General features: G+C 54.6%; 1 protein-coding gene and 1 long non-coding RNA gene across 4 annotated transcripts in view; one reads left to right on the top strand and one right to left on the bottom strand.

Moving 5' to 3' along the window:
- The window catches only part of Gse1 (Gse1 coiled-coil protein), a 355506-nt gene extending 344669 nt beyond the window's left edge, over nucleotides 1-10837 (bottom strand). Inside the window, exon 1 of the mRNA XM_017601449.3 lies at nucleotides 8557-10837. Within this exon, the coding sequence (XP_017456938.2) occupies nucleotides 8557-10491 (1935 nt within the window). The 5' untranslated portion in view covers nucleotides 10492-10837. The remainder of the gene's footprint in view (nucleotides 1-8556) is intronic.
- A 32-nt stretch (nucleotides 10838-10869) lies between these two features.
- LOC102551361 (uncharacterized) lies at nucleotides 10870-20683 on the top strand. Of its 3 annotated transcripts, none has more exons than XR_001842327.3 (4): nucleotides 10870-11345; nucleotides 19782-19870; nucleotides 19967-20163; nucleotides 20421-20683. It is a non-coding gene; the product is annotated as an uncharacterized LOC102551361 (long non-coding RNA). The 3 variants fall into 3 exon arrangements; XR_597278.4 differs by having other exon boundaries at nucleotides 19700-19870; XR_005497067.2 differs by lacking the exon at nucleotides 19782-19870.
- Nucleotides 20684-21207: the final 524 nt, after the last annotated feature.

Here is a 21207-nt window from a genome sequence, read left to right as displayed (position 1 = left end):
GCTGCAGCCAACTGCCTCCAGCTCCTTGGGAATGGGGTCTTGGATCTCCTGCCCCTGCCTCGTATGACTCTGTCTTCTGTCCTGGCCTTTGCTAGAAATTGCTAGCCATGTCACCTGCTTTATGTCTCAGCTTATGGGAGGTGGGTCCTGTGATTATCTGGGTGCTGGAGTGAGAAGCCAGTAGCTAAAGAGCACAGTGGGGGATGGGGTGTCAGCCCAGAGCTGAATATAGCAACCAGCACCGCCTCAGTTTCCCTTCTGGGTCACAAACGCCCAGTGCAGATGGTTAATGATGAAGCTGGGTAGCAGGGAGCTGGGAGGTGGGAGAGACATGTGGGAATGCTCCGCCTCTCCTCATGCTGATTGTCTAGGGTTTTGGGTCCAGCCTATAGCCACCTCCTCAGGGGATAGCAGCTGCTATGGGAGCCATTTCCTCTGTTCCTACCTTTGGTCAGCCAACCCCAGCCATGCGCTCTTTCTGCCTGCAGCTGCTGATGCTGCATTCCGCTGTCCTGGTTAAGGGCCCAGTGCAGGGCAGCCTGAATCATGAGGGATCAGTCATGTCCCTTGGGGCTCAGAGTCCCAGGTACCTGCAGACCACAGAGCCAGCCTGGCAGATGGGCCACTCCCTGCCACCCAGCAAGTTGCTTCCCAGAGGTACAGACTGGCAGAGTCTGCCTCAGTGGCAGAGTGGATGCGCCCTGGTGGCACTTGGCGTTGTAAGTCCCCACAAAGTCATTCTGAAGGGGACAGTGGAAAGAAACGGACCAACTTCCTCATAAACTTGTCTAGAAGTCCCACCCAAGACACCTGTCCCTGACACTGTCCTGTCAGCTTCCCCCACGCTGGGGTCATCACCATGAATGCTTCTGTGGCTTCACTGAGGACACTCAGTGAGCATGAAGTCCCCGCCTGGGCGCCACAGCTTCTAGCTCTGGTTTATCAGACACTGTGAATACCCACCTCAGCTGATTCACACTGGGGCAGGCCTCCCAGCACCAAGACTCCATCTGTCTACCCAACGACAGTAAGTGGCCAGTGTGGCCCAGACAGCTATCCCGGATGAAGGAACTGGGAACCACTCCTCCAGAGCTCACCAACAAGAGCCACTCCTGTCCCCAACCAGGAAAAGGAAGGATGGGTTCAAGGGCTGAGTGAAGAAAGAAGAATGGAGCCAGGTGGTGGTGGCACACACCTTTAGTCCCAGCACTTGGGAGGCAGAAGCAAGTGGATCTCTGAGTTCAAGGCCAGGCTGGTCTACAGAGTGACACGGTGAGTTCCAGGACAGCCAGAGCTGCACAGAAAAACCTTGTCTCAAAAAGAAGATGCTAGAATCCCCATCATACGGGTCTGGGTCATGGGGTAGAGGCCAAGGCTCTGGAGTCGCTACCTCCACATGAGGGTACCAGAGGCAATCCCCAGAGCCCCAGTGTACAAGTAGCCACTCCATGTGACTAGAAAGACATCAGTATACTCGCAGCACCCACAGGGGTGAGGACAGTTGATTCTGTCTCCAGAGAGGCATCAAGAGACCACAGATGCCCAAGGGTACAACGTAAGACTGCCGGCCTTTGACAGACAGGTACCCTCTGGCTACATCCAGGGCTTGGACTAACACAGAAGCAGTTCCACCCTGCCACTGCCCTGGGTCTGAAGCCACATGCAGCTGCAAAGATTTGATCTGAGGGGTCTAGGCCCTGCTCTTCACAGAACCCCTAGATGTCACATGATCCGATGAGAGGGAAAACAGCATCAAACAATGACACAGAATACCTTGGAAGGGACCTGTGGCAAGGGGACTCAGTGTAGAAGCCTTTACCAATCAGATGTGACCCACAAGATACTCTGGGATGGGGAGGGGCAGGCCTCAAGCGGCCCTGGGCTGCTACTGGGTCTCTGTGGCTCTCTGGACTCGATGCTAGGATGGAAGCCAAGACCCCTGAGTCCTTTGCCCAAGTCCTGTCACGTTGGAGGCCTGAAGAGTACAGTCCCCTCCATCCCCCGCAGAGGGTAGGAAGCAAATGAACCGAGGGTCTGGCGGGTTTAGAAAGTTCACCGTCTGGGGTGAGGATACTGCCTCTCCTGCTGCTGCTCTGTCTAGACCAGCGAATTTCAACCTTTAATTCAGTCCCTCACATTGCAGTGACCCCAATCAAAAAGTTATTTCATTGCTACTTCATAACTATAATTTTGCTACTGTCATGAATAGTAATATAAACACCAGATACGCAGGATATCTGATATTTGACCCCTGGGAAAGGTTCAATCAACCTACGGGTTGAGAACCACTAGTCTAGAAGCTGGCAGACAATGGCTGCCTACAGACTCTTCAAAATCCAGGCTGAGAGGGTGGGAGCCAGGCCTCAGCTTCTACCTGTCCCCTGTAAGTGACACTTGTCCCCAGAGCACGGCAGAGACCCACTGATGACCCTAACCCTGCCCTGCCTGCTCTGTTTGTTCCTTGGTCCAAAACTGTCTTAGGTTCCTCAATCTGGACCTCCAACCCGCTAAGTGGCAAGACCTCACTGCCACAGGACATCTGCCATCTACACCATGCTGCTTGGACCATAGGACCGGTGGGCGGTGGGGAGGGGACAAGCAGAGTCACCACATTAGCACATGGCCAGATGAGTCCAGATCTGAATACAGTGGACAGCAGAGAAGATGGCAGGGAAAATCAGGGGACGCCTGACCCATGGTCTGTCCTCCAACTGCACCATTCCCAACCCATGTCTCCCAGGGCTTGATACACAGGCAGACCTCCTCCGTGCCATGCACAGAGACGAAACAGGGCTTTTGTAAGTGGCACTAGTACTAGAGTACTAGTTTCAGAAGATGAAACCTTCTTCGCTCATTGCCAGACACACCCATTTTACAGAAGGGGAAAACTGAGGCCAGGTGGACAGGTGCCCTGGGGTGAGATCCTAGGGTTCTCAGTGCTTATGTTACGTCTCTCAGGGTGGAATCTATGTGAGACTGGGGACCAAAGAGCTGAGAGGGTAGGGAAGGGACCATCAGCTGGGTCCCTGGCACAGCACTGTCACATAATTCCTCAGCTAGTATTACAGAGAAGCCACCAGCAAAGTGCACATAGGTTGTGGCCTGTGGGTCCTCACAGTACAAGCTATTCTAACCTGACTATGTTGTTCTCAAGGGACAGAACTCATGGTGTCCTGGGGCGCAGCACTGTACAGAATAGCGTGTTCGTGTGTGTGTGTGTGTGTGTGTGTGTGTGTGTGTGTATGTGTGTGTGTGTGTGTGTGTGGTGTGAAGAATAAATATTTGGGTTTTTTTTATGTCTATACATGTTTTACCTGTATGTATGTCTTTACAACATAGCATGCGTAGTACCTATGGAGACCAGAAGAGGGCATCAGATCCTCAGTTACTGTAGCGACAGACAGTTGTGCGCTGTCGGGTAGGTGCTGGGAATTGAACCCTGGTCCTGTGGAAGAGCAGCCAGTGCTCTTAATGGTTGAGCCACCTCTCCAGCCCCTGTATGGCAAATTTAGACTGGTTTATTTATTACTTTTTATGTATATGCTTGAGTAGGGGATGGGCTTCTGAATGCTATCGTATGTATGTGGGAGCCCAGAGGACAACTTTGTGGAAGTTTTTACATGCAGGCAGGTTCTGGGTTTCTGGGGTTTGAACTCAGATACTTGGGCCTAGATAGCATTTGCCCACCGAGCCATCTTGTTGGCCTTGTACAGTTAATTGCGGACCCCACCCTGAGAGGGCAAGCTCCCATTCATAGCCCCACAGCAGGGTGCCCACATGCCACAAGCCACAGCCTTAACATAGGACAGCCCTGGAGACCAGTCCTGCTGCTGGGACAGGTGGGGAAACTGAGTCACATGGCAGTGCAGAGACTCCTTCCACACTGCCCCGTGTGTGTCCTATACAGGTGGCAAAGAAATCAGAAAACCAGGGCCAAAGCCTTGTGCTTCTCCACCATCAGGCCAGAACACAGATACCAGGGGCCGAGGACCTGAACTCAGGATGTGGGGTCCTCCACAGCCATGATGATGTGACCCGAGTTACCACCTCGAGGTCTGCCAGAGGGTCTCCCTGTAGCATGAACCTTGCCAAGGCAAGGTCCCAGGAGAGCTGGCTGGGCAGACATAAGGCTTGCAGCCTTGCAAACTCGTCTGGCCATCAGCCCTACTCCCTTCCCCACCCTGGTTGCAGGGAAGGCTCCGGTTTTTAAGACCTTGTGCCTTCTCTTCCTCTTTCCCAGTAGGCTCCGATCTCTTCCAGGTTTAGCGCAAGGCATCTGGAAAATTTATTCTTCTGAGCAGAAGGCTCCCGCACCGGCAAGGAAACACAGACATCCCCTTGGGGGCAGCAGGGGAGGCGGATGAGAGAGGGTTCAGAGAGGCCCATGGCCCAGCTGCCCAGCTGCTGCCAGGAAGAAGGTGCCAGCACTGTCTGGCACCTTCCAGAAAGATCCTAAGCTGGTATCCTGAGGGCCTGAGGCAAATGGTGGTGGCCAAAGCCTCCCTGCAGAGCGGGAAGATGATGATGGCACCATGCCAAGAAGCAGGGGACAGATGTGCAGCCTCCCTGTCAGAGAGCTCTGCAGACCTGCGATGTGCCCAGATGAGAAGCACGGTGATAACTAGGCTTGGGTGCTCAGCCAGATGACGATTGGCAACAGGCTGGGGTACAGCAGGTACCCAACTGCAGGCTCCATTAGTCGGTGTTGCCCCGGGTCCCTGAGAGAGGACAGGGCGGTCTCAGGGGTGGCACCTTCCCACGGATAGGAGTGGAAGATGGGAGGTAGCCAAAGGCAACATCTGGCCATGTGGGGTGGGGAGAGGCAGAGGTACTCCTTTATTGGCCAGGGAGAAAAAAGAGGGGGGTAACAGAGATAGCAGGATCTCCAACAGGGTTTCCTAGGTCTCTGTCCTTGAGAAATTCAAGTGACTGGATGGGGTTGAAGAGCCATTGACCCTCCAGGAATGGCCAACCTTCAGAGCTAGAGGACAGAGGGGACAGAGGGCAGGGCAGGTTAGAACATGGGACAGATTCCAGAGCAGAGTTCAGGCCCCATGCTTACTTACCCTGCAGGAACCTGCTGAGTGACCATGGCTGAGTTACTTAACCTCTCTGGGCTCCCTTCTCACCTAGGACAGTATGAGGTGGGGGTGGGGTTGGGGGGTAGATCCTCCACAGGAGTATTTAAAAGTTGGGGATTTAGCTCAGTGGTAGAGAGCTTGCCTAGCAAACGAAAGGCCCTGGGTTCAGTCCCCAGCTCCGGAAAAAAAAAACCAAAAAAAAAAAAAAAAAAGAGAGAGAGATACGGTAACCATGGACACAGGGATCACGGCTCCTCATGAGACTGTACCCAGACTCATAACCCGGCCACCCTCCCACCACCTCTGACAGGACTGACTGGGAGCAGAGGCAGCGTTCACAGCAACAGACAGCGAGAAGGCATGCTGGGAACGGGTAGCCGAGGTCCCCCACTCAGCCATCGAAAAGCAGCACCGTCTGTCACTCAGCTGTGGAAATCAAGGCTTGGGGAGGTCAAGGGTCAGACCCAAGGTCACACAGCCTGCTCCGCCAAGATTCAGGCCAGGTCTGTCTTAAGGCAAACCTGGGGTTCCACAGTTCCCATAGGATGGGAGTGAGGATGTTGGGTCCAGGAAGAGCGGGAGCTGCAGCCCTCCCTGGCCCAACCTGGCCACTGCCTAAGCCGTGCTACAACCGGGGTGGCATGGCCTGCAGGACACAAGTGAGGGTCCCTCTGCCAGCATCCAGCTGGAGGATATTGGGTACCATCTCCCTTCCTTCCCATCCTGTCTTCTTAGACACATTCTTTTCCATATTGATTCATTCCAGGGAGCACCTACCACGGTTCCAAAATTCCAGGAGTTTCTGGACTATGACCTGTCCCCACCAAGTGTCTCCCCTTGGCCCTTGCAAGGCCCTTCTGCTTCCCAGCTAAGCCCTCAGACAGCCAGCACACAGGAAGAAAGGGAAACTCAGGGGCTAAGGGGAGGGGGCGGGGTGGGGAGCCAGCCTGGGGACAAGGCAGAGGCTGTGCCTATGTCTCCACTCCTGACAACCCAGGAGCCTGGCCCTCTGCACAGCTCCCACTTGTCTCTGCACTGCACCCAGCCTGGCTGCTGGCCTCACGGCTCTCAGCGCTGCGGGAAACGGCCTTTTGGACCTTCTGTGCCTGTCCCTCCCCAGGGATGCCGCAGGCTGTGCCTGCCACCGGATCCCAGCATCTGGAACAGTGCCTGCCTCAAAGCAGGCTCTCTATAAATATTTGTGGGATAAATGGGAAGAACAGGAGCGCAGAGGAAGGGCAGAGGGCAGAGGGCTCCGTTCCGGCATCCTTGGACCCTGGGAGCTCAGTGACCCCTCCTTCCCGACATGGCTGTAGTGGAGTCTGAGACATGCCTGCCACCACCCGACTGCAGCACAGGCCTGGCCTGGTCTTATCACCTCAGAGGGCTGTAGACGTATCCCTTTCCCTTCCCATGCCTTCATTCAAGCTGCCCTTCAGTACAGAAACCAAGATCTTCCTCTCTGCAATGGCTATCAATCTGGTACTTTCGGTCTGCTCATCCCAGGGCTGCAGGGTTCTTCCGGTCTCTGCACTTTCCTTGTTATTTTACCCGGTTCGGATGAGACTCAGGCAAATGGCTGGAGCTGAGCCCCAAGGGCTCGAGGAGGCCCTGAACTCCAGACAGGAACCCTCAGCCACCTGCTGGCTGTGAGGAAGTCAGAAGCCTAGGGGTTTACCTGGGTCTCAATGTGGGAGTAAGAAGGTCCACAGGACAAGGTGAGGGCCAAGGACAGGGCAGAAGATGGTTGAATGCTCAGCTAAGCCCCGTGGGTGGACACAGGAGTAGGGGGAGGGCCGGCAGACAGTGCTGGCCTGGGACCCAAGCTTCTTTTCATTACCGAGGTCAAATTGGCACAAGGTAGGCTCTCTGTAGAGAAAACTCCACGCCCCCAGGGAGCATCAACCACCCACACAGCGCTGTAGCAAACCTCCAGCATGCATCTGGCCTGGGGCTGTAGCCTTAACCGCTGAAAACTGCCCTGTGCCTGCTGCCCAGACGAGGGACATCAGGAGCGGCTTCAACACAGGGAGCTTGGCTGGGGACATTCAAATGTCCCCTGATTCATTTAATTATCAGAATGTCCCTACAAACCATGTGGCCTGTATTCCTACTTCTCAGCCAAGAGAACTGAGCCCAGCCAGGATAAGAACTTGTTGGCAGACAGCTCGGCTGCTAAGACAGCGGCAGGCAGGGACCAGGCCTGTCTTGCCCCAGAGCCAAGCTCTTCTCTCGCACTTCAGGCCTTGTGAAGCTGTCCCTTCCAAGACCCAGCAACAGCTTCATTGGCTGCCACACACCTGTGGCTGAGGAACGGCTTGGTGTCCCACGCCAGAAGCAGGTGATTCTTTGCTTAGTGAAAAAAAACTAGATGGATGCTGTCAAAGCTTTAAAGATACCTCCAGTCCAAACTGGGGAGGAAGGATAAGGGCAGTGTGTGAGGCAGGGGGATTGTAAGCCAGGAAAAGAGCACCCAGGCATCACATCAGAGGCTGCTTTATAAGTTAGCTTTCGTGTGCCCAGACATCACCTACATGTGTGTGTGCGCGCGCGCGCACACACACACACACACACACACACACACACACACACACACACACACACAGGTTGCAGGACCTAGACACTTGAAACACAAACAACCATTCCTGAGCCGGTCCCACCTATCCACCTTTGTGTCTGTCTGCAAGGCCCTGGCCTGTCACTACCACATAGGCCTCTCTGTCCAGAACAGGATAGGACAGTCTGGGAGGAATTAGGATCCCAGCCCAAGGGCAGAACAGTGAGTGCCACCAGATACCTCCCTGCCACCCCCTTCCCCAGGGCCACCTGGCCAGCTCCTACAAAGCTGGGTTCCAATGTCCCAGGGTCCAGACTGTCCCAGGGAGACAGCTGCATCCTGAGAACAGGCCCCAGGCCTCTGCCCAGCTCCACGCAGCTGACTCCCAAAGAAGAGACTCTATCCACTGCAAAGGTTGTCTAGGCCACTGTCCCAAGTCCCATGCGCCTGTGTCCCACGCCTACATGTCTGAAATCTGTTGCCATCTGCTTCATAAAACCATCAGGAAGACTCAGACGAAAGGCACTTGGGTGAGAATCTTGGGAAGGAGAAGGCAGCCAGGAGCTAGCGAGAGGAACTCTCGACCGGGACCTCCGGGTGACCTGCGTGGCAGCACTAATTACCAATGTTATCAGGCGGACGACAGCCTTGCCCTGAACTTCCTCCATTTGATAGATGGGCAGCAAACACGCCCAGCTCCAGCCCTGTGCCTGCTGATTCCAACAGCAGCTATTCAACCACTCCTGCCCCCAGATCCTCTAACCTCCTGCCCCATGCCTCCAAGGTCAGTCAAACTAGCAAACCAAAGAGAACGCCTCCTGCTGGGGACACGCCACGCTGAACCAATGATATCACCAAGGAACAGACGACTTCTCTCTTTTGCCAGCACAGATGCTCCAGATGAAAGCCACTGCTTACCTTTGTTACTCCTGCTGCTGGGGAGCTCCAGCCCATGGGTCCAGGGCTCGTAAGCCCTTGGCCTGCACAAACTAGGGTCCCGCATTCCACGCAGGCACCAATGATCAGCTGCCGGCCATCATCCACCAACAGGCTGTGGCTGGCTCTCAGGGTATACAGGAACAAGGGTAGCCTGGCCACTCTCACGGACTTCAGCCCCAAACACCGTTTCTTCTCTTGCTGACAGAAGAAGCACACGAACGTGTCCACTTGGTACTGCCTTGACCAGGCGCTGACAGCCTGGTGAGCGGATCTGGCTTCGTGCTGTAGCCACTGACCCAGCAGGTCATGATAGCAGAGCACACAGGTTGCCACCAGGCCTGTGGAGTCTGCAGGCCTGGCCCGTGGGGCGGGTGGATAGACGGTGAGGAAAGGAAAGAAGGGTTCCTTCTCGCCCAGGTGGCTGGCGGGGTTCATGCTGAGCTGGAACTCCTTGCCGGGCCCCAGCTCAGCCCCGCAGATGTAGCAGACGGCAGGCGGACCTCCCTGCGCAGAAGTGGGCAGTTCGCTCAGGGTAGGGTCCGAGGCGGAGAAGGCTTGGTGGTACCTGCCCAAGAAGCCTTGCACCGAGCTAATGAGCTCACGGTTGTGCGATGCTCGGTACAGGGCCCAGACGTCCTCCAGGACGCTGAAGCACTTGGGGCAGCTGCGAACCTCGCAGCGCTTATTGGGGGGCCGAGCATTAGGTGGGCAGGGCAGGAGGCTAAGGAAGGGGAAGTGCATGGAGCCCCCAGAGTTGCCGTTGACAAGGCGGGAGGGCACAGCCCGGGCATCCCGCGTACAGTCCTCCCCGCAGAGGTAGCAGGCTTCCCTCAGTAGCCCCGCGGTGGGGGCGGGCCCCTCTTCTCTAGGGAGTCTCCGGGCCTTGGAGGCCATGCCGGGGGCGTGGCTGTTCAGGGGCACCACGTAGAGCCGCTGCAGGACAGGCACGTTGGCCAGCTCGAAGCTCTGCCACTGGTGCGTGAGGGACGAGAAGCAGCAGGGACACACGAGGGTGCTGCCCGCCTCGGTGATGGGCTGGGCACCGGGCGGGGGGCTGTGCAGCCACAAGAAGGGGAAGAAGGGCGCCTGGGAGGGAGTCTCCTGCTTCTGCACGTGGATCTGCTGCTGCGAGGCCGGTGACAGCGCTGAGCCACAGACGTAGCAACAGCGGGCCTGGCTGTCCGCAGGCGTCCGGGGAGGCCGCTCCAGACCTTCGTCCCCGAGGCTCCCCGCGACGTCGCTGCCCTCAGGGGTGTTGCTGCGCTCTGGGAGCGCCGCGGGACGGCTGGAGGCGGCGCCGTCCGTGCCGTCGGATGCAGCGGGGCTGGGCCAGGGCTCCTGGATGCCCCTTAGCACGCTGGCCCGCGGTTCGGGAGCCCAGTGCGCCCCTGACCCCGTGCGCCGGCGCCGGGCTCCAGACTTGGTGGAATCGTGCGCATCCTCGGGTTCCGGCTCGGGCTCGGGCTCCGGCTCGGGCTCTGGCTCGGGCAGCGCGTCGGCGTCCGACAGCTCCGACAGCTCCGAGTCGCGCGCGTCCTCGGTGTTCCACTCGCGGGCCCCGCGCCGGCCGCCCGCGCTCGCGTCGCACTGGTGCGGCCTCTTGAGCCAGTACACGCGCTTGTCCACGGGCGTGCGCGCGCGCTCGAAGGCGGCCCACTGCTCGGCCAGGAAGCAGCGGCACACGGCGCACACCAGCACGCAGCCATCGGTCGCGCTCAGCCCGCGCGCGCCGGGCGCCGGCTCCTGCTGCTGCAGGAACGGGAAGAAGGGCTGCGCGGGGCCCGCCGGCCTCACCGGCAGCTTCAGCTCCTTGCCGCGAGCGATGCCGCCGCCGCAGATGAAGCACGACAGGGCCGCGCCCGCCGCTGCCATGAGCCGCTGCTTACGGGAGAGCGGCGCCGCCCGGCCGCTCATGGCCCGGCCGCCGCGCCCGCCTCCGCGCGCCCCGCGGCTGCCGCTGCTCCGGCCGCGCGCCCCGAGGCCCCGCGCCCAACTCGCAAAGTTTGGCGCGCGGTGGCGCGCACGCGGCCCGGGGCGCACCGAGGGTCTCCCCGGCGGTGCCTGGGGTTGCCGAGTCCCTGGCGGGTGGCGGCGCGGGCCCAGGCGGCGCCGGAGAGCGCGCCCGGAACGCGGCGGTGGCGGCAGTGGCGGCGGTGGCGACGGGCCCCGGGCGGCTGCGGCGGCCGCATGTGCGAGCTCCGGCGCCGGCCCGAGCGTCGGGTCATTTAATTGGGGAGGAGGGAGGCGGGGCGGCGCGGGGCGGAGGGCGCGGGAGGGAGGCGGAGGCGGGGAAGTCCTCCCTCGCACCGCCCTGCTGCCCGCCTCTTCCCCGGCTCCTCCTCCCCTGACTCCGACTCCTCCTTCTCCTAATCCTCCTCTCCCTCCTCTCCTCCCCTACCTCCTCCTCCTCCTTCTAATCCTCCTCCTCTTCTTACCTTCCCTCCGCCCCTCCTCCCCTGACTCATCCTCTCCTCCCGATCCTTCCTCCTCCTCCCCTGACCTCTTGTCTCCCCCAACTCCCCCCTCCACCCCTCCTCCTCCCTCCTTACCCTTTCCCACCCCCTGTGTCCCAAACTATGGCACAATAGGCCTCAGCTCCTCTGTCTCTTCTGTGTCCAGCAGGAGCCCGCGGTGATTCATTGCGCCAATTAGGGACTCTGCAGCCCGTAGCTCGGGCTGTGTGAAGGGTCTCCTTTGGGACCCACGAAACCCATCAGCCGCTGCCGCTGATCTTTAAGGAAAGGTCAAGCAGGACGCGCTAGTGCCAGGTGAGGACGATGGGTGCCCAGGGAGGCTTGGGAAGGATACCCCCCCCCCAAGATCTGGGGAGATCCTAGCCCTTCAGCAGCCCGGGGTTGGAGTCACCTTTCTAAGCCCAGTGCCCTAGTTTTGAAGACAGAGGGAAAAGGAGTTGTCTCCTGCATCACCCTGGAGACAGTCCTCCCAGCCTATCTCTCCCCTCCCTCTGACTAGACAGGGCCCACCAGATCACCCTAGGGGTAGAAGTAAGAAGGGTACTGTGTGTCCTGGGACTAAGAACTCAACCTCTCTGTGCCCTTTTCCTTCTTGTTAAAGTGTTCCTGCGGGAGACCAGATATCCAGGACTTAACGAATTGTATGCAGATACATTTGTAGTTATTTAACACAGAGACAAACCTTCTGCACCCCAAGTTCAGAGCGGTTACATGCTTCCTAGTTACTTCCCCCAAGGAGCAACGTGGGATGTCCCTCATTTTATGACTCAAAAGAAGAGGCCAGGCAGGATTCAGACCCAGGCAGCAGGGTTCTGCTAGGAGTATGTGGCCTCCCCCAGGCAGACATCTGGCCCCTGTCACCCAGAAGCTGCTAGAGACAGTCCTTGGCGCCTCCCAGGTACACAGTCACACACATGTGTACACACACACACACACACACACACACACACACACACACACACACAGATGGTGCCCCTTGGCTCAGGCTGGGCTGCCGAGCAATTCTAAACCTCTCTCAAGTCTCCCATCTGTAAAAGGACCCTCGGAGCTTCAGAACTGTGACCATCTACTTTCCAGTAGCTTCCAGCTGTCTACCCTGCCAGCCGGAGGTGGTGCCTGAACCCCAAAGGCAGGAGCCCCCCTCCCCCACTTGGTGAGCTGACATGTAGGTTCTTTTTTTTTTTTTTTTGGTTTGGGGACCGAACCCGGGGCCTTGCGCTTCCTAGGCAAGCGGTGAGCTGACATGTAAACAAAGCTCCTTTCCCCTTCAAATGAGCAGAAGAAAGGACCCCATGGGAGTCCCTGACATTCCAGGGCTCCAGAATCAACCGGGGTGGGGTGTCAACATGACAGAGGATGGGACACTGTCCCTTCCCGGCCCAGAAAAATGCTGGCTCAGCAACCTGTCTCACAGAACGGGGCGGGAGGCATCCCCTGGCTGCCAGCCGAGTTCATACCTTGTTAGAGGAGAGGCTGACAAAAGGGGCTCCCTCATAAAAAGAACCTTGTCTGTTCTTACCCAGGAAGGGCCTGGGTATGTCACCCCTTAGGAAGAAGCCTGAGGAAGCTGTGCCTTTTTAAGCTTGCCCAGGTCAAGGCCCCTGAGCCTGGCCCAGCTGCCCATCATCAGAGCCCTCAAGGCTCATCTTTAGCATCTTAGCTGGGGCTGCTGTTTTCCCTCCACATCTGTTCATCATCCATTTTCTTTCTTATTTCCTTTGCCATCTTCTGCCTCCTGCATGCACCCTTTCATCTCTTGAGAGCCAAGATCCATCCATCCTAAACACAGCATAGCTAAGACTGGCTTCATACCTAAGTCCAAAGCCCTAAACCCCATTCTGCCAGCCGTGTGTACCTCAGGCAGAGGCAGACCTCTTTTTTTTTTTTTTCTTTTTTTCAGAGCTGGGGACCGAACCCAGGGCCTTGCGCTTGCTAGGCAAGCACTCTACCACTGAGCTAAATCCCCAACCCCAGAGGCAGACCTCTTAACTCTACAAACCTCAGTCTCCTGTTCTGTGCAATGGGCACAAGCTTCCTCCATGGTGGTTCAAGTGAGAGCAAGAGAGATGCCTGGCACAGAGGGCTGACATGATGGGAGACTATGTGTTCATTTTAGCATGTGCGTGTGTGTTAATACATACATGTGCTGTGTCCATACACATATATGTGTATTCGTGTTTTCGTGAACAAGTACAGGCATACATGCCTGTTTTACATATGTTTGTTTGTACTCGTGCAGGGTCCTATACACGTGCATATGTATTCACATACACAAGTCCAGACATACATGTATGGACTGTGCATGCATGTGTTTATGTGTGTTGATGCCTGGTGTTATACAGACGTGTATTTGTATTTACATGCAAGCATGTGTATACTGTGCAGGCCCGTGAGTGTACGTGCATGGGTACGCATATTTATGTGTGTGCTTCTGTGTGTGAAGGGGGTGGGGAAGTGGGTTCTGTTTCTCTCAGTGGCTGAATGACTCAGGAAATCCCCTGGCACAGATCAGAGGAGGAAGAAGACAGGTGATGCTGCTGAGTCATATGGGGGTGGGTGACATGGTGGCAGAGCCACAGCACAGCCAGACACACCAGACTGACATCACAGCAACACTGACTAGCTAGCTATTCGACTTGAGGGGCGGGGGAGGACGGGAGGGGGGGTACTCCTGAGCTCTTTCAGCCTCTGTCTCAGGAAAGCAGAGCTAACAAAAGGACACATTCTTTAGGGCTGAGAGAAGCAGAACCTAGGCTATTCTGACAGGGTAGGCTCTCCAGAGACCGAGGCAAGAAGAGCTCAAGTTCAAGGCTAGCCTGGGCAGTGAGACCCTGTCTAAAAGGAAAAGAGCTCAGGGACCCAGACCAAAAAAATAAATAAATAAATAAAAAATTAAAAAAAAAATCCCTACAGGCTGGGTAAGTGCTGAATGCAGTTCTGGTCCTTCAGAGAGCTAACGCCTGCTCCCTACAAAGCACGTGGGCTGTGGCATTGTGCCCCTGCTTCCATGAGGGGACTGAGGTTCAGAATGAGGAGAAACCAGCCCATAGGAGCAGGTTGAGTGAGGGAACCCACCCCCAGGCTCCTTAGTAAGCTCAGGGGAGGTTCATGCTAAGTCCAGCGGGAAGCAGAGACTGCCTGAGTCTCATCTGTCATTGTGCGTTCCCGACTAAGGACCTTAGGAAACTGAAACTCTCACAGCCTCTGGTCTGGACACAGGGCCAACTGTGTGGTACCAGATGTCCAACACACCAAGGCTCCTTAGTTTCTACTTCATGTTCCCAAGTTGTTCCAGCACCAAGCACGGCTGTTCAGACGTACAAAGCTCCAACTGGACAGAGCCATCCACCTGTGCCTGTCAAGAGTCATAGCATTGGGGTTGGGGATTTAGCTCAGTGGTAGAGCACTTGCCTAGGAAGCGCAAGGCCCTGGGTTCGGTCCCCAGCTCTGAAAAAAAGAACCAAAAAAAAAAAAAAAAAAAGAGTCATAGCATCTGGACTCAGGGTACCCAGCAGAGCCATCCCCTGACTGCAGCTGTGGAAGGGTCATGTTCCTTCCGTGCCTGTCGCTCTCCAAAGCCTGGATAACCTTGCGTCTCCCAGCACCCCTGGCTCAGAGCAGAGAAAGCACAGCCTACAGGTTCTGTAGAGACATACCGCAGAGGTACAGAGAATCTAGACATAGCCCACATTTGCAGCTGCCTGTGGGAGCCTCTCCCAACCTCCCACTAGCTGTCTCCAGGTCCCAGCACCACACAGAACTGTGTCTGTTTCCGGCTGCTTCTCCCAAGGGGCTGAGCCCCAGCTGACCTGCCTTGCACTGTCCTAGTTTTACAGGGCCCAATCAATGTTGGGACCAGGGACGCAGGACTCCAAACCTCATGGTGCCTTCTGTTCTAGAATCATCAGGCCATCTGGCAGGATGGCACTTCCTGTGATCCTAGCATCCTGGAGATGGAGAGTTCAAGACCAGCCTGGGCTGCAGAATGAATGAATGAATGAATGAATGAATGAATGAATGAATGAATAAATAAATAAATAAATACCCAGCATGGCCAGGTGAGAGCAAAAGACAAGTATGGAATTTTCAAAGAATAAAGATATTCAAAACAAAACAGTCCACAGGCACCACCCTCCCCCTCTGCATCTCTGGCTGTTCTATCCTTCATTCTTCCCTAGAGCCTGCAGTCAAACTGAAACTCCTCCAAGGGCCCCAGCTACCCGCCCTCCAGTTTTGACATCTTCCTCCCTGGGCCTTTTGCACCTCCTTCCTGCGTGTGCACCCCTGCAGCATCCATCCCAGAACCCAGTTACCTTCTGTCCATCTGCAGCTACAGAAGCAACCAGCCCCCCCCACTCCCACCCGGTGTCTGCCCTCCAGCTAGCTGGGGGCTCAAAGGGAAGACAATCTTTGGCTGCCCTTCTTTTTCTCCAACTTCCCTCTCCCCTCTGCTCCCTTCTTCCTCCCCCTACTCTTCTCCCCCTCCTTTTGTCCTTTTTCCTTCCATCTGAATAGAACAAGCACTTTACAAATTTCCACTAAAAGAGCTTCAAACACAGGAGGACACTGGCAAAAAAAAATATGCATCCTCCTCAGAGGGAAACAATGTTACTATGAACAATTAAAAGCGAAACAAACAAACCAACAGGAGCCAATCCCTGGGTGGCTGGCCTGGGGCTTCTGAGCCAGTCACACCCATTAGCATTTGACAGCTATGCTCCCAGGCTGTGGAAGTGTTGCCTTAGAACTGTCCCCAGAAGGAGGGACTTGTTCAGAGACTGGTACAAGGATGAGGCTGGCGAAAACTTTGATGCATTTTAAAGATTATATATATATGTGTGTGTATATACATATGTATATATGCATGTACATATGTGTATATAAGTATATATGTGTATACATATTATAAACATATAATCATATATTATCTGTGTACATACATATGTGTGTACATGTATGTGTATATGTGTATATATAATATACATGTATAATGTATATACATGTGTATCATGTATATGTGTGTACATATACATGTATAGATATTATATAGGCATATATAATCATATGTGTGTATATGTGTACATATATGTATACATATTATATACATGCATATGTATATATACATATGTATATTGTGTATGTGTATACATATACATGTATACATATTATACATACATATATAGTCATATATATGTTCATACACACATATATACACAATGTGTAGGTATGTGCGCAGGGTAAGAGAGAACATTCTAATTTGTCTTCTATTGCTGTGATACATAACCCTGACCAAAGCGACTGTGGAGGAAAAGTTTATTTAGTTTACCGGGTCCTGATGGCAGTCCGTCATTGAGGGAAGTCAGGGCTGGAACTCAAGCAGGAGCAGGGGAGGAGCCATGGAGGTCCGATGCCTCCCGCATTGGTCTGGACCCCTTTACATCAATAAACCATCGAGAAAATGCCCCCCACAGACTTGTACACAGGCCAATCTGATGGAGGCCGTTCCTCAGCTGAGGTTCTCTCTGCCACAAAACAATGGTTTGTGTCGAGTTGGCAAAACTAAGCCAGCACAGAGAATACAGGTATCTGACACACCATGGTCATGGAGGTCAGAGACAATCTGTGGGACTCGTCTTCTCTCTCCTCCATGAGGAAGCTCCAGGGCTTAAACTCACCATTCTGTGCTTGGAATGATTCTTCTAACCTGCTAAACAGGCAGCTTCCACAAATGCAGTCTCAGTCAGCAACCACTGTTCTTTGAGACATACAACCTCAGAGCAAGGAGGTGGCAGGTGACAGCTCACTGTCCCTCTCTGGGACAGAGACAGGATAGGCAGGAGCATTCTGTAAGTTGCAAAGCCCCTTCTGTGAAAATTCCTGCTTGTGCTCACAGCGTAGGGTTGGGGCGTGGGATGCAGGAGACAACAACAGTCCATGACCCATCCTGGCTCTCCTGCCCGGGAACTCGAGGATGCTACAGTTAACTTCAGAGCCTTGTGAAAACCCTCTGATAAGAGAGCACAGAGCTGACCTGTGTGGGGCTAACAGGACGGAGTCTCCACATAAATCTTGTGTGTGCTCGAAAACTCCCTCACCACTGGCATCTCCAAGGTTCTGGTTTGTAGCAGAAAACCCTTGATGTGGTTGGTTCCCAAGTGTCCAAGCCCCAGGGGTTCTGGAAAAGGCAGAGCATGAGGGGTCGGGGGAGGGGAGCAAAGTTAGAAGAGGAGTGTGACCTCCAACCTCCGAACATACCTGGCCCGCAGTCAGTGGATGTATAGTATGAGCTTTAATCCTCCAGGTGACAAAGACAGTAATAATTACCAAGTGTACACTAAGTGCTGGATGCTTAGGTGCTGGGAGCTATGTGCACTTTAAAGACGTGAGCCCTACTGCTAGTTTTACAGATGGGGCTCTGAGGCTCTGAACAGTGGTCCCATGTCCCCAAGGTCACAAAGCTGGGAGCTGTCAGGGTCGATTTTGAACCCAGAATAGCTGGTCTGAGTGCATTGCTCTAACAACCCCACCCCACATCCCCTGCCCATATGTACAACTCCTGGCCTGAAGGCCTGCCGGTCTGAATCGTTCCCCGGAAAAGCATTCCTGTCTCTCTTGGTGTCCTGCCCCGGAAGCTGGTGGTCCTGCTCATTATCCCACCACTGGTGGCTATGCCTTCAACTAGGTCTCCAAACCTTCAGACCCAGAGTTTCTCAGTGGCCTTTCCCAGGCTCTGTCCACAGCCTTGGAGTCCCTTTGAGTAGTCATAACCTGCCCCGGTCCCAGCCCCAGCTATCTTCCTGGCATTCCCTCTAGAGTGGCAAGGCTATCCTGGACTTGTTCACAGTGGGCTTAAACCACGTCTCACACTAAACTGGAGAATGGCATCTCGTCTTCTCCTGAGAGGATGTCCCACTGTCACCCCAGCTGTCCTCACTCTCTCAGACTGCTGGAGTGAGCTGCCACGCCTAGCTAGGTTTTGTGCTTTTGAAAACCTCTTCCTAAAGCACCAAGAAAAGCGTGTGACCACGTGGGTACACCTCCCTTCATTTTCACAGACCAAATTAGGGTTTGACCAGCTTGCTCTGCCTCCTGGGACACCTCACCTTCCCCACCCCCTCAGCAGGCATCCCATATCCAATTCAAACCCATCTACAGAGATGACATTCCCAGACTACACAGTCCACCGTGCAGGTGACAGTTCTGTGGCTGAGTGGTCACCAAGCCACACAGCTAGCTCCATTGTCAACTTTGAACATCCATCACCCCCCAGAAGAAACCTACCCAAAGCACCATCACCGGTCATCCCTCCAGCTGCCCTTCCCCGACCTCTCTGAGTACCATTCACCACTCTGTTCTGGGCTATCACACACAAGAGATGCCTACAGAGTCCTGCCTGGCTCAGAACTCACTATGGAGACCAGACGGGCCTCAAACTTACACAGAGCCACATGGCTCTTCCTCCTGAGTGCTGGGACTAAAGGAGTCTGCCATCCGTGGCTTTTTTTTTTTAAAGCAAACAAAACAACAACAACAACAAAAATAAACCAAGACAGTCTCAGGTAACCCAGGTTGGCCTCAAGAGTCGCATATATAGAGGATGACCTTGGTCCCCTGCCTCCACCTTCTGGGTGCTGGGATGACATGAGACACCTATACTTTGTCTGCTTGCCATAATTTCAAGGCTGGGCCTTGGGTCACAAAATGAACACATGGTCTGCAGGGAAGACCATGTCCTGTGCTCGCTCTGGGTCTTTCTTTCTTTCTTTCTTTCTTTCTTTCTTTCTTTCTTTCTTTCTTTTTTTAGATTTACGTATTTACTTTATTTATATGCATATCCTGCTGCTCTCTTCAGAAACACCAGAAGAGGGCATCAGATCCCATTACAGATGGTTGCGAGCCACCATGTGGTTGCTGGGAATTGATCTCAGGACCTCTGGAAGAGCAGTCGGGTGCTCTTAACCGCTGAGCCATCTCTCCAGCCCCACTCTGGGTCTTTCTTATGGCTCCATGTTATGCCTGACTTTTCCCACGTGCAGTTTTCCATGTGTACGCGTTCATGTGTATCACTAGGGATGCAACCCAGTGCTCTGTGTGTGTGGAATAGAGTGCCCTACCAGTGAGCCACACTCCAGCTCTGCCTGTCCCTGCTGCTGCCAAAGCAGTACCGTAACTTCTGTATTGCTGTGCGGGCCACAGAGGGATAGCTGTGAAGGTTGATCTTGACTGGATCTGGAATCAACTGAGAGACATGCCCCTGGGCAGCTCTGTTAAGGCATTCCCAGCAAGGGTGAACTTCTGGATAAAACTGAGAAGTGGCAGCTCCTTCCTGTAACAGCACAGAGGCCTTAAGAAAAGGCACCGGGCACCATTGCTGGCTTGCAATGTTACTGGCTTGCAACAGGGTTGGTTTACAATGTTGCTGCTTGCAATGCTGTTGGCTTGCAATGTTGCTGCTTGCAATGTTACTGGCTTGCAACGCAGTTGACTTACAAGGTTGCTGCTTGCAATGTTGTTGGCTTACAATGTTGCTGCTTGCAATGCTGTTGGCTTGCAATGTTGCTGCTTGCAATGCCCCTGCTTGCAATGCCCCTGCTTGCAATGTTGCTGCTTGCAATGCTGTTGGCTTGCCTGCCCCTGTTCCTTGCTAGGCTGTGCCTCTGACCCCATTGCTGCTGTCACCGCCATCACACTGTCACCATCCTTCCCTGACATCAACTCCGACTTCATCAGCCTCCAGCATGGACTGAAGATCAGGGACATCCCATAATCCTCCAGGCCTTCGGCTCCCATACCTCTTGGCTTCTCAGCCTCTCCAGCAGGTAGCCATCACAAACCACCTCCCTCCCCCCGTGCCCCAGTCCTTCCTGTGAATCTCCTTTTATAATGAGCACCACATCGGTTCTTTTCCATCATAGAACCTCCAGCACAGTGGCTGGCTGAACTTGACCCTTGGCAGGTTGAGGAGTTTCCATCTGAGGCAAAAGCTGCTGGTGTTTTCCTGCATATCCAGTCCACGTCTTCTGTTGACAGCGAGGCTTGTGGAATGGACAGCCGTGAATGGAAGGGACTCTAAGCCCAGGGAGGTGTGCACACTTCCTGCACACTAGACAAGGTGCCTCAAATCCTACCTGTGGTCATTATCAGTCCTGCGGTTCACCAACTCCCCACTCAGCCCTTCCTGATGCCTCCCTCAATGTCTGACAGCCAGGCTGGCCCTGCAGGCCACCTTGCTGCAAGGCAGGCACGCCTAGCCCACCTGAGCAGCCTGATGCTGCCCATGTGGGTTCAGAGGTCGAGACTTGGTATTTGTTGGGCTGTGCAAGCACAAGTGTGTCCCCACATGTCTCTGAACATGTGTTCCTTTCACAGGTCAGCAATACTCAGAAACGGTTCCCGCTGAAGGAGAAACACATTTAAAAGTGCAGCCCGCCTACACCCCAGCCCAGTGGTTCTCAGCCTTTCTTATGCTGCGACCCTCTAATATAAGTTCCTCATGTTGTGGTGACCCCCAACCATGCAATTGTTTTGTTTTGCTTTACAACTGTTAATTCTGCAATTACTTATGAACTGTATTGAAAATATCTGATTTACAGGATATACGAGATAAGAAACCCCCAAGGGATCTCAATGCACAGGTTGAGAACCATTGTTCTAGCGCCGTTTAGCTCCTTCCTGCCTTCTGCAGGGTCCCACAGGCAGGAACGGGGAGCTTACAGTCCTTGCTCCCACCTGCTCTTCAGGCTGGGTTAGCGACTCCCCCCAACCCCCAGGTCCAGGATCACAGAGTTAGCAGGGTGGTTCTTTGACTAAGGTCCCTTTGTCATCGTGACCTGGTGCCTCCGCTGTCCCTCGGCTCTGTGTGAGTCACCCTATTCCTCTCTATATCCGAACGCATGGGTATGATTTCTGGTTACAGGGAGGGAGGTTGACACAGAGAGGGCAAACATCTTGCCCAAGATCACAGGGCTTGTTACTGATGGCCAAGCTTGAGTGAACAACAGCAACAGAGTGGGCATAGGAGAGTCAAGGCCAGCACAGACCTCGTTCAAGGTCACACAAGGTCGAAACTATGATGTAGCTTTCCTAAATCCCAGCCATAGCTCTTGCCCCTTGGGAAGGGCTGACACCACCAATGTGCTCTTGTTGTTTCTTTCCT

The sequence above is a fragment of the Rattus norvegicus genome, chromosome 19 (assembly GCF_036323735.1).
Source record: "Rattus norvegicus strain BN/NHsdMcwi chromosome 19, GRCr8, whole genome shotgun sequence".
Taxonomy (NCBI): Eukaryota; Metazoa; Chordata; class Mammalia; order Rodentia; family Muridae; genus Rattus; species Rattus norvegicus.
This window is presented reverse-complemented; position numbering and strand designations above follow the sequence as displayed.